Source organism: Amaranthus tricolor, chromosome 11, assembly GCF_026212465.1.
Source record: "Amaranthus tricolor cultivar Red isolate AtriRed21 chromosome 11, ASM2621246v1, whole genome shotgun sequence".
In the NCBI taxonomy this organism is placed as follows: domain Eukaryota; kingdom Viridiplantae; phylum Streptophyta; class Magnoliopsida; order Caryophyllales; family Amaranthaceae; genus Amaranthus; species Amaranthus tricolor.
In genome coordinates this window covers 25,771,131-25,785,547 of record NC_080057.1, presented here as the reverse complement: position 1 = coordinate 25,785,547, position 14,417 = coordinate 25,771,131, and the positions used below count along the sequence as shown (strand labels likewise).

Genomic DNA, 14,417 nt, shown 5'->3' with positions numbered 1-14,417 from the left:
TTGCAAAATTAAATTTTTGATTATTTAATATGAAGAAAAACTAAAAGTCAAACACAAAAGTACTTAAAAAACACTAACATAACCCCTTAACACTAGTGGTCATTTGCACTCTATCCAAATACCAAAAGAGAAGTTACTTGCATGCAAAGAGCAATTCATTTACTACTCTTTAAGTACTTTAAATTATTTGAGTAATAAAAATTTTTAAAAAAAAAGTTTATGATCACCCCAAGCTAAATCCAATTCCTCACGAGTTACAAAAAAAAATCATCATCATACCCAATAGAATAGGCTATAGACAGAGGCCAGAGTATCGTGACAAAGATACATCACCAAATAATCATCACTTTACCATTGACTAATCTAGAATGTAACCAAAATCTTGCTTGCTTTTGTTAATTAGGCTTGTTTCCCTTTACATTTCCTCCGTTCCATGCTAACAGATAAAGTTGCCATAATACGAAAGTTCCGAAACCATAATCTATAAATGTAGCAATGTAGACCATGTAATTACAAGAGAAAAATCGTATAGAAGTTTTGGTGCTTGTCAATAAAACTCGAATCCTCCAAAAACTGCGTGTTTAGAAAAGTAGAATATACGTTGATGCACCTCCGGTATATCACCTGAAGTTGAAAACTCATCAAGATACCACAACATCGGTAGTTGCTTTAACCAAATGCCCTTTCACATTTTCTGTAGTTGGTCCAGTAGAGATTTTGATTCCAGTCTTTTCTCCGGCAAAAGATTTATTTGTCTACCAGAAGGCACAAAAAAGTTACGGAACTAAAACATTAGAAAACAATTCACAGCCAGTTTCGTCGTTGGTTTTAAATTGTGGTAATTAGAATGAGTTTTAGCATTGATTTTCATAAATGCGTTGTCATTTTCGTAATAATAAAGGTCTCATCCTCAAGACCTCGAATGTGTGTTTAACTTCAAGTTATTTAATCAACCCCTTAGAACACCATTCTAAGAGACGAAGGACGGAAAAGAAGTATATGACGAAAAAATAACTACAGTAAGACAAGCATGATCATAAACCTTGTCAAGTAACGGAACAAAAACATTAGAAAACAATTCACCTCCAGTTTGGTTGTTGGTTTTAAATTGTGGTAATTAAAATGAGTTTTGGCATTAATTTTCATAAATGCATTGTCATTTCCGTAGAAATAAAGGTTTCATCCTCAAGACCTCAAATGTGTGTTTTACTTCAAGTTTTTTAATTAACGGAACAGAAAACTTTCATTCTTGCCATTTTAATATCAACTAAATAGGCCGTAAAGGTGTGTCTAAAAGGAAAAACATCGGGAAATACGTATGCACTAAGAAAAATAGTCGAATACCAGAGCTAGGCGAGCACTGTGAATGTCATTAGCAACCTGTATTGAACAAAGCAAATAACCATTATGATCTCGACATCGAATGAGACAACGACAAGTTATATATCTCATTCTTCAGTATATCTCTGATACTTACTGGTTTTTTACAAGTCCTGACTTCATCTCCACCAAATCCAGGAAGCGTCATGTTCCAATCTCGATCTGTATATGAACATGAACACATTACGAAATCAGCAAAAGGGCATATCGATCTTGTTCACCATTTGAAACGCTGGATCATGCAATATCAATCATCACTGCCAATCACTAACCTATATGCAACAGTATGTCTTTTGCTTCTAGCATATTCGACTTCCTATGCTTCGCCAACGAACAAGCAAATGATGTAATCTGCTCGAGAAATTGACAGATCACAGGAAACTTATTAGATTGACGCAACAAAATCAAATAAAGCAGCAGCAAACATGCTTCATACTTCTATATGCTTTAGCAAAAAAGGCTCCATGCTTCAAAGAACGAGCGTAAAAATGCTTTGGAGGGCGTATGTCAAAATCATTACAACTAACAGCGTTTACCAAGAAAAAAAACAGACGATTATTAAAGATTGATTGCTCAAAAACCGGTTACACATTCCACACAAACTCTAGCCACCCCAAAAACTAATAAGAGTAAGCAATGCAAGAATAATCACTCCTACATCCAAGGTAGTCAGTAGAATCGTTCCTCCATCTGTCGATAGTTAGACTCACAGATACTATTTTAGGAAGTTCAATAGATAAAGAAAAATATCAACTTATTCTTAGAGACTTCCTAAAAAATCTAGTTGAAGTGGCGGGAGGAAGAAAAAGGAACACCTATAGTTACCTCAATGCAAAATTGTGTTATATACTCAATTACAAGGGGTTGGGACACAAGACAATTATTTCCGTATTGAGAGATATGGACACAATAGCAACAAGGCTAGCACAGTGTCGCATGATTTGCTAATCTCCTCGCGAATCGTAAAAAGCAAATTATGATCGGTTTTGGGCTATTCTTGGGCAAATTTGAGCAAATTGCAAATTCAAAAAGCAAATCAACTAGCAAATTATGTTACACTGGGATAGCATAAAGGCTTTCAGTCAAATATACAGCAAAGCCAATGATGTATCAAACAGAGCAATGTCAAATATCCAATCAATGAAAGTCACCATTTTTATCTAACTAGTAACTACTTGAGACCTTATGACATGACTTATAGCATCGTACACTGTACTTTACCATAATTATATTTACCTTCTAAGTGCAATCAAGGTAGTATTACAGCATCAAGAGATGACTACGGAAAATTTGAAAATTTTGGGGGATGATGTGTATTCAGATTTCAGCGATTACTAAAAATGCAAGAGGAAGTTCAAACTCACTGAGTCAATAAAATCTTCAGCAATATCGATCAAAGCATCTTCAGCTTCAGGATGTAGTTTCTCCGATGGATCAATCTGATGACAAGCCAAGACTAAATTTGTGTTTTTGAAAAGAAGAATAGAAGAGCATTCGGGGATCAAGGGACAAAAACAAGATAGAAATCATTCACCTGGTTCAAGATTTCCTTGATGTTTCTCTTGCCGAGGACTGTGCTACAAGCTTTAGATATATCAGCCGCATTTGAACTGTCAAGTGCTTCCGAACGGGCAATGCTTGCTTGCCCAATTGCAGGGCGTGGAGACCCCTGATTTGCTGATCCCTGAACCCTGACATGTTGGTTTGCTGAAGTTTGTGACGCTCTAGATGATGGACGCAGCTGTTTATCTTGGGACTGATTTGATACTGGGAAACGTTGCTGTTGTTGTGGAAGAGGCAAAGATTTCTGTGGTGGCGGTGCAGCAGCTTGCAACTGCTGGACTGATTTCTGAGGGATATAAGATCGTTGCTGCAATGATTGGGGATTTAGCAGGGGCTTGGCGGATTGAGATGGACGCCTCTGTTCAGAAGATAACCATGGGTGAGATGGAGGCAGTAGGCTTTGTGATGTACTGGTTGTTGACAAACTTGAGGGAGTAGCAGTGGAAGCTCTCAACATGTCATGTCTTTGAAAATTCTGCGGTATTAGGATAAAAATAAATCTTACTTGTCTTAATGTTGCTGTTTTTATCCCTAGAAAATTGAACAATGGATTATTAACATTGAGTCAATTTTGTCTTTGTTTTCAAAGTATTTAAAGTTAAGAATTTGAAAATGACTTGCTAAACCTTGTCATTCTCAAATTCCTTATTTTTATTTATGATTCCATAATTGACATTAAGAATTTGAAATGAAATATATGTTCCCAAACACAACCTAAAATCATTTCATTGTTTTTCAAAAGATAAATTTATCATAAATAATTCATTCCAACACCTATTTCCATAGAGGAATGGTTATCATAACACCTACTACTTACTAGAACATCTTTTATGGACATAATTGAAATACATATACTATTGTATCAAACTTCCGTTTTAAGGCTCTCCATGTTTAAAGAGGATACTAAATTGTAAAGGTAACACTTAACACAAATCCTTCACTTATGTATAGCACAAATGAAACAAATAGATAACTCAAAATACTTCTATAAAGTCATACCGCACGTATGTACAACCATTCAAAGGTAATAATTTTCTTCTTCCCTCTACACTGCACCTTGTTATATCATAAACAGCTTCAATTCAAAACTTACATTCCAATGTCTTATCCTAGCTAATTTGATGAAGATAAGAATTACACAACACTCCACAAACTCAAAATTCAAATGCGTACGAAAATCTAACTGTCTCTTACATCTACAATGGCAAATTAAATTTCCAATGTAATTTAAGATTCAAATACACTAGATATTAACATGGTGAAAAAGGTAAACTGTAGCAGATAGACAGAACTCTAACCCCAGATGTTGCCTGAAATGGTTGTGTCTGATGAGGAGCAGAAGAAGAAACCCCAGTACGTCGCATGTTCGGCATCCCATGTATTGCAGGACCTGCCTACATGCCACAAACACATGATTAGAACTAAAAGCAACAACAACAACAAAGATGTCAATGTCTTATATGATGATTGGAGTCGACTATATGATAACTGGTGGGCTGCAAGATTAAAACTAAGGAAAGCATAATTGAGATTTACTTAATACCCCTAATTTTCTTGTAATCCAATTTATTTTTCAAACTAAAGTCAGCATCATTCAAATAACAAATAGATACACTAATCTAATACTGAAATATAACCATTTTTTTTCAAGAATTATGAGGGTTTAAACCGAAATCACTATGGAAATTAATTGAAAAAATCAACATCAACCAGTCAATTCAAAACGGACCCAAGTCACAAAATCACAAAACAATACGATATTCACTAAAAACCTAAATCATTAGAAGAAAGTAACCGAAGAACGGGAGGAAGAGGATGCAGCAGCAGAAAGAGCAGCAAAAGAAGAAGAGTGAAATTGAGAAGGGTAATTAGAGAATTGGGAAGTGGGTTGAGTCCATTGTGTATTAAAAGGAGACCGACTAATGTTTTTTACACTTTGAGTTGGTCGTTGAGGAAAATTTGTGGTATTGAAATTAGGGTTTGGGATTGAAATTGGGGAAGAACGTGAAATTGTTTGCGGTTGTTGTGATTGGTATTGTGAATTTTGAGTAGAAAGTGGTGCAGTAGAAGGTTTTGATGAGGTAATGGAAGGTGGAATTGCAGAATTCTCCATTGAAATTAGAGGAAGAAGACAAGTGAACTCAATTTAGGGTTTATTAGTTTGGGGGTTTTTGGATGAATCATAGTGAGATTTATATACCAATCGGTAGTGAAAGTGACAGTTCCGTCACTTTTGGCGGTATGGGGTTCTCCTTGCTTCACTAACTTACACTATTTCTATTTATAGGTTGGGTTTTTTTTTTTTTTATTTAATATATATTATATGAGCTATTTAACTCATACATAAGATATTGTTTTTAAGTAAAATTGTCTTATATAACAATTTGTGAGGTAATTTTGCATTCAACTAATGCATGTGGATTGTGGACATATATGCATGTTATGAATTAGATTTTCTTACATCAAGAGAACAATGTTGAGGAAGCAAGGGGACTCCTGCAAAGAGTTTGATGGAAGAGTCGAGCAAAAATGGGTTGAAAGAGATGTGGCTCGACCAAGCAAATATTGGCTCGACCCAACAAAAGTAAAGAGCAACAGGGAGGCAAGTATGCTCAATTGTAGTTGGCTTGATCGAACATGTCAGCTCAAATCTCGTTTTCACTTTTGTATGCATGAATTCTTTTAAGGATTGTTTTGTTGGCTTTTATGGATCCATTTAGCCCATAAAGAGAGGGTTTTGGGATTAGAAGGACAGCATGTGAAAGATGTTAAAACACGTTTGTTTTGGGGTTGTTAAACCTTAGCAGAGCAAGTGTGTTTAAGTACAGTATTTTTGTTTGGGATTCTTGGGGTGTTGTGAGATCACGGTGCTCTTACACCGGAGGTGGATTCTTATTACAACCGTTTCATACTTCCTTTGTTACAAATATGATCTATTACTATGAGACTATACAACATTCGCATCACTCCCGGAGGTACTCACACTTGCAACGCCAGAGGTCGCAACACTTACCATCAGAGGTCCGCGACTAAATCCTAGTCTTGCTGACATAAAACTTTCCGAAATTACAAGGTTCAAGAACTAGTAAACAATTTATTCAACTAGTTAAGTTGATAAAGTCGAGTTGTAGAGGTATAAAAAAGTGACATACATTTTAATTTGATTCAATTAAAGAGACTGATATCCAACTTTTAACTTTTAGGATCTCAAAATAGGAATATTATGATTGAAACACAAAATGATGGGAGGAAAAAGAGGCATATTGATTTGAAACACAAGATCAGGCCAAGGAATACTGATTTGAAATACATAAAATTTCGTGATGCAATTCTGCTTTCATATGCATTAATGCATCATCTTCAAAGATTGAGATAGCTTAGTAATTGACCCGTCATTAAGTGTTGTAATGCCAATTCAAGAGCAACAATATAGGATACATGGAACATTTACCTCTACATATATGCTGAACCAGCTCAAATTGTTTTTAATTAAATGATTTGGGTCGTGGCCTAGGAAAGCCTGGGCCTAAATTCCCCTACGCTGATCATTTTAAAATATGAAGGTAAAAAGTTTGCTAATGATTCAAAGCATACATTACAGCATAAAAATAGGTGCGATAGACTAGTAACAGAAATGTACTCGAGCGATACTTATATTCATGAGTTGAAGAATTTCTTAGATGTTAATGACAGTATAGGAGGAACAGGACGAGCAGGGGACGGAGGAGCAGGACAAGCAGGGGATGGTGAAACAGAATCAGCAATATGTTTGAATGGTGATGGTGAAGCTAGATTTCTGGGAGAAAGTTCGGTGAACTCTAATGCTTGAAACCTGAGTTCTAAAGGGTAGTCAGCAACACATCCAATTCTAGGGCCAGCACCAGTCGACCATGTCCTTGCGAGTTGATGTCCCAGTTCATATGAATCCGCCTTTTTCGAATTGATTCTTTGAAGGATTGCTTCTTTGGGTACCTCGGGTCTTGGACTTTGTAGACCACCAGACAAAGTTCTCTTGTACTCACTTCGGGATTCAGCTTGCTCAGAAAGAAGTTGTTCTGCCTCGCTTTCTTCTTTGGCTTCGAGGGATTTATAACAGTTGGACGCTTCAGTTATGGTCACAATACTAGATAGGGTGTCCTCGCAGGTAGAATAGCCTTCATTTGGTCGGTGGATCTGGAAGTAAAAGTATGCAAATGTAAGGAATTTCAAGAATATCATATGATTTTACTTAATTCAAGGCTTCAAGCCAAGATGTGAGGCGTAAGCTAGCTCTCTACACAGAACATGAGCTAGTTATCCATACAAAAGAACTACCGACTTACCTCAACTTGGTCAAGGTCTACACCATTCTCCTTTAGGAAGGAAACAAAGGCATCTAGACGGTCATCCGTTGGACGATAATGTCCACTATATGCAGAGATGGACTGCAAAATAAAATTGACAGAAAATCAGGCGCCAAAAGAATATTTGCGAAACCACTGCAAAGAAATACAACAATGCTGACATGGAATGTAAGCTACCAGTTCAGCATTTTGTAAGAATACAGAAAACCATTGAACTTAAATTAGATTTAGATTCTCCACAAGAACATTGTGATTCTGTAAAGCTTGAATCTGAACAGTAATATGGTTTCTCAGCCTCACTAATGGGAACTATCTTACGTTTGGCTTCACAACTCGGAGGACTCCTCCTTGTGCTCAACACAAGTCCCAAGTTTGAAGCAAATGAGAAAATGAATTCACAAATTCAGACAACGTTTCTGTAACGTAAATTGATTTTATGCAATGCCAAAGAGTTAATCCCAACATGAATTTGGTACAAGCTTAGTAGCAGTCTAGCAGATTCTTCAATTGATGCTTCCTTTAAAAACCAAATAACCAACTCTGCGTAGAACCATTACCGACTATACTCTCCAACACTGAACATTCAACAAGGATAAAGGTTATTTACTCAGAAAATTTCAACTTTGCTGGATGTGTTGCAGTTGTGGATAGCTCAAGGGGTTAAGTAGAAGACTCTATTGGGGTGACATGGGAATACCAATTATGTCGTCATTCTTAGATTCTATTTATTGATCAATACTGTTTTCATATTCATATTAACCAAAAAACAAATGAATAACGCCAGTAAAAGATTGCAATGACAAGGTCAAGTTGAAAAACAATCCAACACAAGGCAACAAGCATTAAGAACTTCATCAGTTTTATGGGATTGATTTCTGGATTTTTTTCTATATAAAAAAACATGATGGTAAATTTCTCCAAACTATTCATGACCAAGTGTAACTATCCACATTTTTACTTTCTTTAGATTGGTGTGGGATGCAGGGTGTTGTTTAAGCATACAAAACAAGTAACTATTCCTCAGAAGTATGTTGAAAATTTCTTGAATATCCATTTGAACTAATAAAATCCAAGAAAACAAGAAACTTAAGACTCGAAACTTCATCTATTTGTTGCAACATGAACTACAAGCAGTGATAAGATAAGAAAATATTAGAGGCAGCATTAAAACTCAACCTTACCTTCAAAGTACCATGGTCTACATCAAGTCTTCCAGCAGCTAAGGTAGCTCCTCCAGCTAAGAAGCTTGAATGATGAAATTTTCCTTTCTTTTTCTGCATTAAAATTGGAAGGGATCAGTTTTATGAAAATGGCTACCACAAACAATTGAAGGAATAAGATCGAATAAGAATACCCTTGCTATCTCATTCTCCTGAAAGTCTTACCTCACCAGCATAGAGTTTCTTGCAAGTGCTCATGACAAATATCCATTTGACCACTCCTGATGCTTTCTTAGTATTGAGTAAATCCCCAGTTAGCTTGTGGATAATTTTTCCCTCTGAAACAATGTACTCGTAATGCTCTCTCTCTTGCTGCAAACATCAAGGGTACTTTATTGACATAAAACAATGCCCCTGAAGAAAAATTATAGATACGGTTTCACTGGTAGACTTTATAAGTAGAAATTTATACAGGTCCAAGATACTTGATGCATTGCTCGCGTAACTTCAGTCTTGGGCATACTTTGAGATCTAAATCTTTGCCATCTCCAACATCCAGCCTACAAAAACACAATGCCCCACACATCTGAAAGTTAACATACATAAAGGCTCATTTTATTAAAGTATTCAATAAGACAAAAGCTCACTGAAATAAAGTGTATCCCTAACTTTCTGTAGATAGTAATAAGGTCGCTGGTGATTGATCACAACTTTTCTATAGGTAGTAATAAGGTCACTCATGATTGATCACAACTTTAAGGTCACTCATGATTGATCAATGGTTGGCTCTGCTCCTACTGAGAAAAATTTTCCAACCTCAATTAATGAGCCCTTCACAAGACAATCTCTGACTTGAGTTCCTCAGATCCCATGCCATTTAGTTGTCAAGGAATTATCTTAATCAAAAGAAACTTTGGGTTTGGCTTAGATGATTCTTTGACATGGTAACAAAAAGGTATGAATTCAAATGGAATATTTAGCATCGAAGTGTCTGCTACATCCACACTTTTAGCCTAAAGGACGCGATAGAATATTATATCATGGATTTTAAGCATAAGCTTATGCTTAATCTTTGGTTGAGACTTGAACTGATTACTTATTTACTTACTATAAAAAAAAACCACGCACATTAAGGTAATACCAAAACATCATATCCCAAATACAGAGCCCAAAACATTGGTCAGACAATGACAAGTAACACTGAAATACAAACTCAAAGACTTACCAGTAGAAAAAGGGTTGGCCAGAACTTGTTTGACACCATTCATCATAATAAATTTGCAAGTTATGACCATAACGATGTCGAGGATCAATCTGTTAACCAGTATCAAAATTCACCAATTAGCTCAAAACTACTATAAAAACTAAAAAATTCATAATAAAACAATCAAATCAAACCCAACAACCAAAAGTGAAAAGGGAACCAGAAAAAGAGAACAGTACAGCCTCAATCCAATGCTGAAAAGCTAACTTCTGCGCTTTCGAATCTTGAGAAAGACCTTTACCCACCTGTACCAATAATATTTATCATAGATTCATTTCCAAATTCCAACAGTTTGGAACAACTTCTATCACATAGGGAAAACATGAAAATGATATTCATGCCTAGATAAAAATAGAAATACAAACCATTTACTTTTTTCTAAAGATTCTAATACAAATTTAAAACTCAACTAACTTTAATTTTGAATTTCTAAAAATTATAAAAAGTTAATATTTAAAAAAAAACACATAATCGAGTTTTGATCTAAAATTCACGATATTCCAAATTAAAGAACAAAATATAAGGAAGCTAATACTATATATATTCTACATTGACACATAATTTTATGATAAACTCACAAGTAATGTTAATTTAACATAATTAACGTTTATACGTGTATATACCTTCGAAGCAATTAAGCTGACTCTATTCCAACGAGACGCCACCGTTTCAGGTAAATTGAAAAAGGAGATAGTGCTGCGACTCAACCTAGCATAATCGATCGCTTGCCACCTACCACAGACCACACCATCCGCCATTAACACTTATATTTCACTAACTATTTCAAAAAATTCATGACACAAATGAAAAAGAACACCATTATACCAGAGTTCTTCGACAACGACGGCGGTATCTGCTAATTTACGCCGAGTGCGGTAACTTCTGTACACTTTCTGGACTCTAAGCGCAGCAACAGCACCCGGACTCATGAGCGAGCCTTCAATTACTGAGTTAAAACTGCACTGAGTAGTCGGTGAGTCGGTCGAAGCTTGACCATTGCATTGTAAGAGGTCTGGAAACGAAAATGGAGGTGTATTTGAAGATGAAAGAGTGTCAATCTCCATTAAAATTAGGGTTTTAGTTTTCAGTTGATGGGAGATGAAGAAGATGATCAGAATGTATGGAGAAATGGAAGAGAGAGAATTTAGTGAGTACTTTTCCCGGGAAGAGTTAGCTGGATATTTTATTTTAGTGAAAAAATAATTTATTTTCATTTCTTATGGAGAAAATGATGGGTAGGTCATTGTATATTATTATTGTATATAAGATATTTTGGGACCATAACCATTATTAAAAGTTTTTGGTTGAGATGATTTTTTTGATATATATTTATTTGTTTGCAAAATTCAAGTAATTATTACTCATTTTGTTCTGAAATACTCATTATATTTCAATTGTCGGTATTGTTCATTAAAAATTTATTTTATATATTATGGTTTATGTGTAAGAAAAAATATAGTCTAATGATTATTGTTAGAAAAAAATATAGTCTAATGATTGTTGTTAGAAAAAAATATAGTCTAATGATTATTATTAGAATCACCCAATCAAATACTTTTATAATATTAATTTCTATAGTTTTTAATTATGCGTAATTCGATATATAAAAATCAAAATATGGTATTGATTTATATTAAAAATCAAATTTAACAAATATAATAAAACAGATAAAGACTAAAAATATATATATAATAGTTTATTGCTAAAAAAAATGCCGTAAATGACTATGCGAGAGACTAAGATAAAAAATGTACCCAAAACCTTAGCAAAAAAGTATCCGTACTCATGCTCGTTCCATCTCGATATGGAATTATGGATGGCTTTTAACTTTTACACAAATTTTATGGTTGGTACTTGGTGAAGTGAAATGAGAAAATATTTATAGTATTACCCCATTCCAATAATTGGTGTATATTATTGTAAATGATTTATGAGTTTTTTTTTTTTTGACTTTTATATTATTAAATACAAAAAAAATTTAAAAAATTGTCAATTGAGACAGCCTTATAATAAAATAATATTTAAATTGGTTTTATTGTTTTAAAGTAATTACTTATAACAAAAAGAATATTTGGTATTTATATATTTGATTTAGATATTGCGATACTCGAAGAACAAAATAAATCAAAATTGATTATTTTAATCCTTTAAAAAGAAATGAGTAAATTTATGACACATACGGGTATAAGACATCTTAAAATTTAATACTCTTATTTGAACCAATTGAATCTATGTGGCAAAGTTCACTTTTGGCTTCAAAATTGAAAAAATAAATAAACTTTGGAAAATGAGAAAAAAATTAAAGAAGAATGAACTAAAATTAGACAACCAATATGACTTGTAAGATCTTTGAGTGCAGCGAGAATCAAAAGTAGAAGATAATGTCAAATTTGTTGGTGAATTAATAGAACACAACTATCTTTTCATTTAAACCCTTTAATTATTTTAATAAGCGTCTAATAAGTTTTAAAATTAGACATCACGTTTAAAAGGAAGATATCAATTAAATAAGCTATTTCTATTTTCTTAATTAAAAGATTAATTTAATATTTGAAATCCTAAGCGATTAAACATACAAAATCTGCTTAGAATCGCCAATAATGATTAAAATGATATATATATATATATATATCTTTTTGAAATCCCTATTGTACCTTTGGACCTTTGGTACTGCAACTTGGTATCAAAGACCAAAAAAAAAAAAAACAATATATATATATATATATATATATATATATATATATATTTATTTATTTCTAGCAGTTGGGTTAAGGTGAGGTTGACTCATCACTCAATTGTATTTTTCAAGTTGACTTGGTATTTTGTTGTTATGTGGAATTGTTTATTTGGTCCTATTTTATTCATATTTTTTCTTTAAAGCAATTATTACGTTACTTTCTTTATGCCACCCATTTAAATTATTTGTTGTTGTCATATAAAGCTTAAATTGATAGTTAAGACCTATGATATATTATATATTTTAATACATTTTTTCATATGAAAATTCTTTGAGTTAAATGTGTGGATGCAACACAAATCCTCCTCATACTTACCTTAAATATTCCACTCTGAATGAGGGGTGGTTGAGATATCAACTTGTGACCTCTTCTCACATTGGCTTTGATACATGTCAAGAAATCAACTCACCAAAAGCTTAAATTGATGGTTTATGCACCATAATATATTATATACTTTAACATTTATTTTAATTCTTTTTTCTCATTTTTCATCATTTTAATTTTTGAATAATTACCCACCATTTTTCTTTTAGCTCATCTTTACATTTTAACTTTTTAATTTCTTTCTCACAATTTACTCTAAATCTTTATTTATTATCAAATATTTACATTTTTCTTATAAATGAACATTTTTTTGGTACTAACTTAAAGGAATGAAGTAGTTGGAATTTTATGGAATATTATTGACTTGGAATTCAAGACACTCGGTCAATATTGGGGGATTACTGCTTAAAACGGAATTCATGTTGACATATCATCAACCTAATTATATCACCAACTCCTAATAAAAGTATGTATAAAAAATGGAATGAATCAACATCAACGCTTTCAAAGAAATATAAGGTTTTCCGGATTAGATTTGTACTCCGTTAGTCTTTTTATTTTATTTTAAATATCCTATTTGTTTTTTTTACATTTGTCAATACATTAATTTAATATTTTAAATAATTTTAATTGTGTATAATTAAAAATTATAAAAAATAAAAATTAATAAAATTTTAGTTGAGATGGGTATCATTTGAGACCCTGTAATAAACAATTTTGATTATTAAAAGTAATTTTACAATTCAGATTGTGGCAAAGTTTGTGAACAGAATTGAGGTTGAATTGAAAATCTGGAACATATAAAACATCTTTTAGTTGCAGATTGTTATTTAAAGAAATAGTGCCAATGTGTGTGACTTGTATCTTTTTTCCATTAGGAATGGTAATGAAGGTTTGTTGATTCTCAATATTTTTGTATGTGTGAAACATTTGGAGGTTAGAACAAAAATGATCAGTGGCTCCACTATCAATGATCCAAGCATTATCAGTATGAGATAAGAGACAAATGGTACCTGCTAGGAAGGCAGTGTGTTGATTTTGATCAGAAGTTTTATGTGGTGTTGAATGAGCTTCAGAATGTTGTTTGTCAATGAGAGTGAGAAGCTGTGAGTATTGTTCTTTGGTAAAACTTGTATGTACCATATCATTAGATCTTGAAGGAGTAGAGACCTCATCTTGTATGTTAAGTTGGGAATGATGTGCAAACTTCTTCTGAGTTGGAGACCTATAGTCCTTAGGATATCCATGAAGCTTATAGCATCTATCAATAGTATGTCCAGTATAGTGGCAATGATCACAATGTAGGATAGAATTCCTTGTAGCTACTCCTTTGTATTGAGTCAGAACTCCTTTATTTGGGATGTTTCTACCTTTGTTGTGATATGATCTATAGGAGGGAATATGTTGTGGAAGAAGTTTGTCAGCAGCAAAGGCAAGGGGTTCAGGATTAGGTTTATTCTGGGTGATAGTTGTATGGTGTTGCTCTTGTAGGACCATCTTGTATGCTTCTGTGATGTTGGGCAAAGGATTCATCATGATTATATTACTTCGAATTTGTCTGTATTCATCCTTTAATTTCATCAGGAATTGCATAAGACGTTGTTCTTGGAGAACCTTAAGAAATTTTGATGTTAGGTTGCAAGTA

The 14,417-nt window shown here is 33.5% G+C and overlaps 2 protein-coding genes across 5 annotated transcripts; both read right to left on the bottom strand.

Annotated features, from left to right (window-relative positions):
• Nucleotides 1-105: 105 nt before the first annotated feature.
• LOC130827734 (transcription initiation factor TFIID subunit 12-like) lies at nucleotides 106-5,184 on the bottom strand. 4 transcript variants are annotated; one of them, XM_057693574.1, is made up of 8 exons: nucleotides 4,739-5,184; nucleotides 4,242-4,337; nucleotides 2,915-3,418; nucleotides 2,745-2,819; nucleotides 1,653-1,731; nucleotides 1,478-1,542; nucleotides 1,345-1,380; nucleotides 106-755 (listed from the first exon to the last, which is right to left on the bottom strand). In XM_057693574.1, exons 1-8 carry the CDS (start codon nucleotides 5,054-5,056, stop codon nucleotides 642-644), a joined length of 1,287 nt encoding a protein of 428 aa, XP_057549557.1. In that variant the 5' UTR covers nucleotides 5,057-5,184; the 3' UTR covers nucleotides 106-641. The 4 variants fall into 4 exon arrangements, with proteins under 4 accessions (XP_057549557.1, XP_057549560.1, XP_057549558.1 ...); XM_057693577.1 differs by adding an exon at nucleotides 3,449-3,474 and having other exon boundaries at nucleotides 144-755; nucleotides 2,915-3,301; nucleotides 4,242-4,880; XM_057693575.1 differs by having other exon boundaries at nucleotides 151-755; nucleotides 2,915-3,301.
• A 1,143-nt stretch (nucleotides 5,185-6,327) lies between these two features.
• On the bottom strand, nucleotides 6,328-10,900 carry LOC130827733 (IQ domain-containing protein IQM3-like). The gene is made up of 9 exons (XM_057693573.1): nucleotides 10,536-10,900; nucleotides 10,334-10,442; nucleotides 9,890-9,955; nucleotides 9,672-9,760; nucleotides 8,919-9,006; nucleotides 8,672-8,818; nucleotides 8,468-8,560; nucleotides 7,266-7,367; nucleotides 6,328-7,116 (listed from the first exon to the last, which is right to left on the bottom strand). Exons 1-9 carry the CDS (start codon nucleotides 10,772-10,774, stop codon nucleotides 6,601-6,603), a joined length of 1,449 nt encoding a protein of 482 aa, XP_057549556.1. The 5' UTR covers nucleotides 10,775-10,900; the 3' UTR covers nucleotides 6,328-6,600.
• Between the last annotated feature and the right edge of the window lie 3,517 nt (nucleotides 10,901-14,417).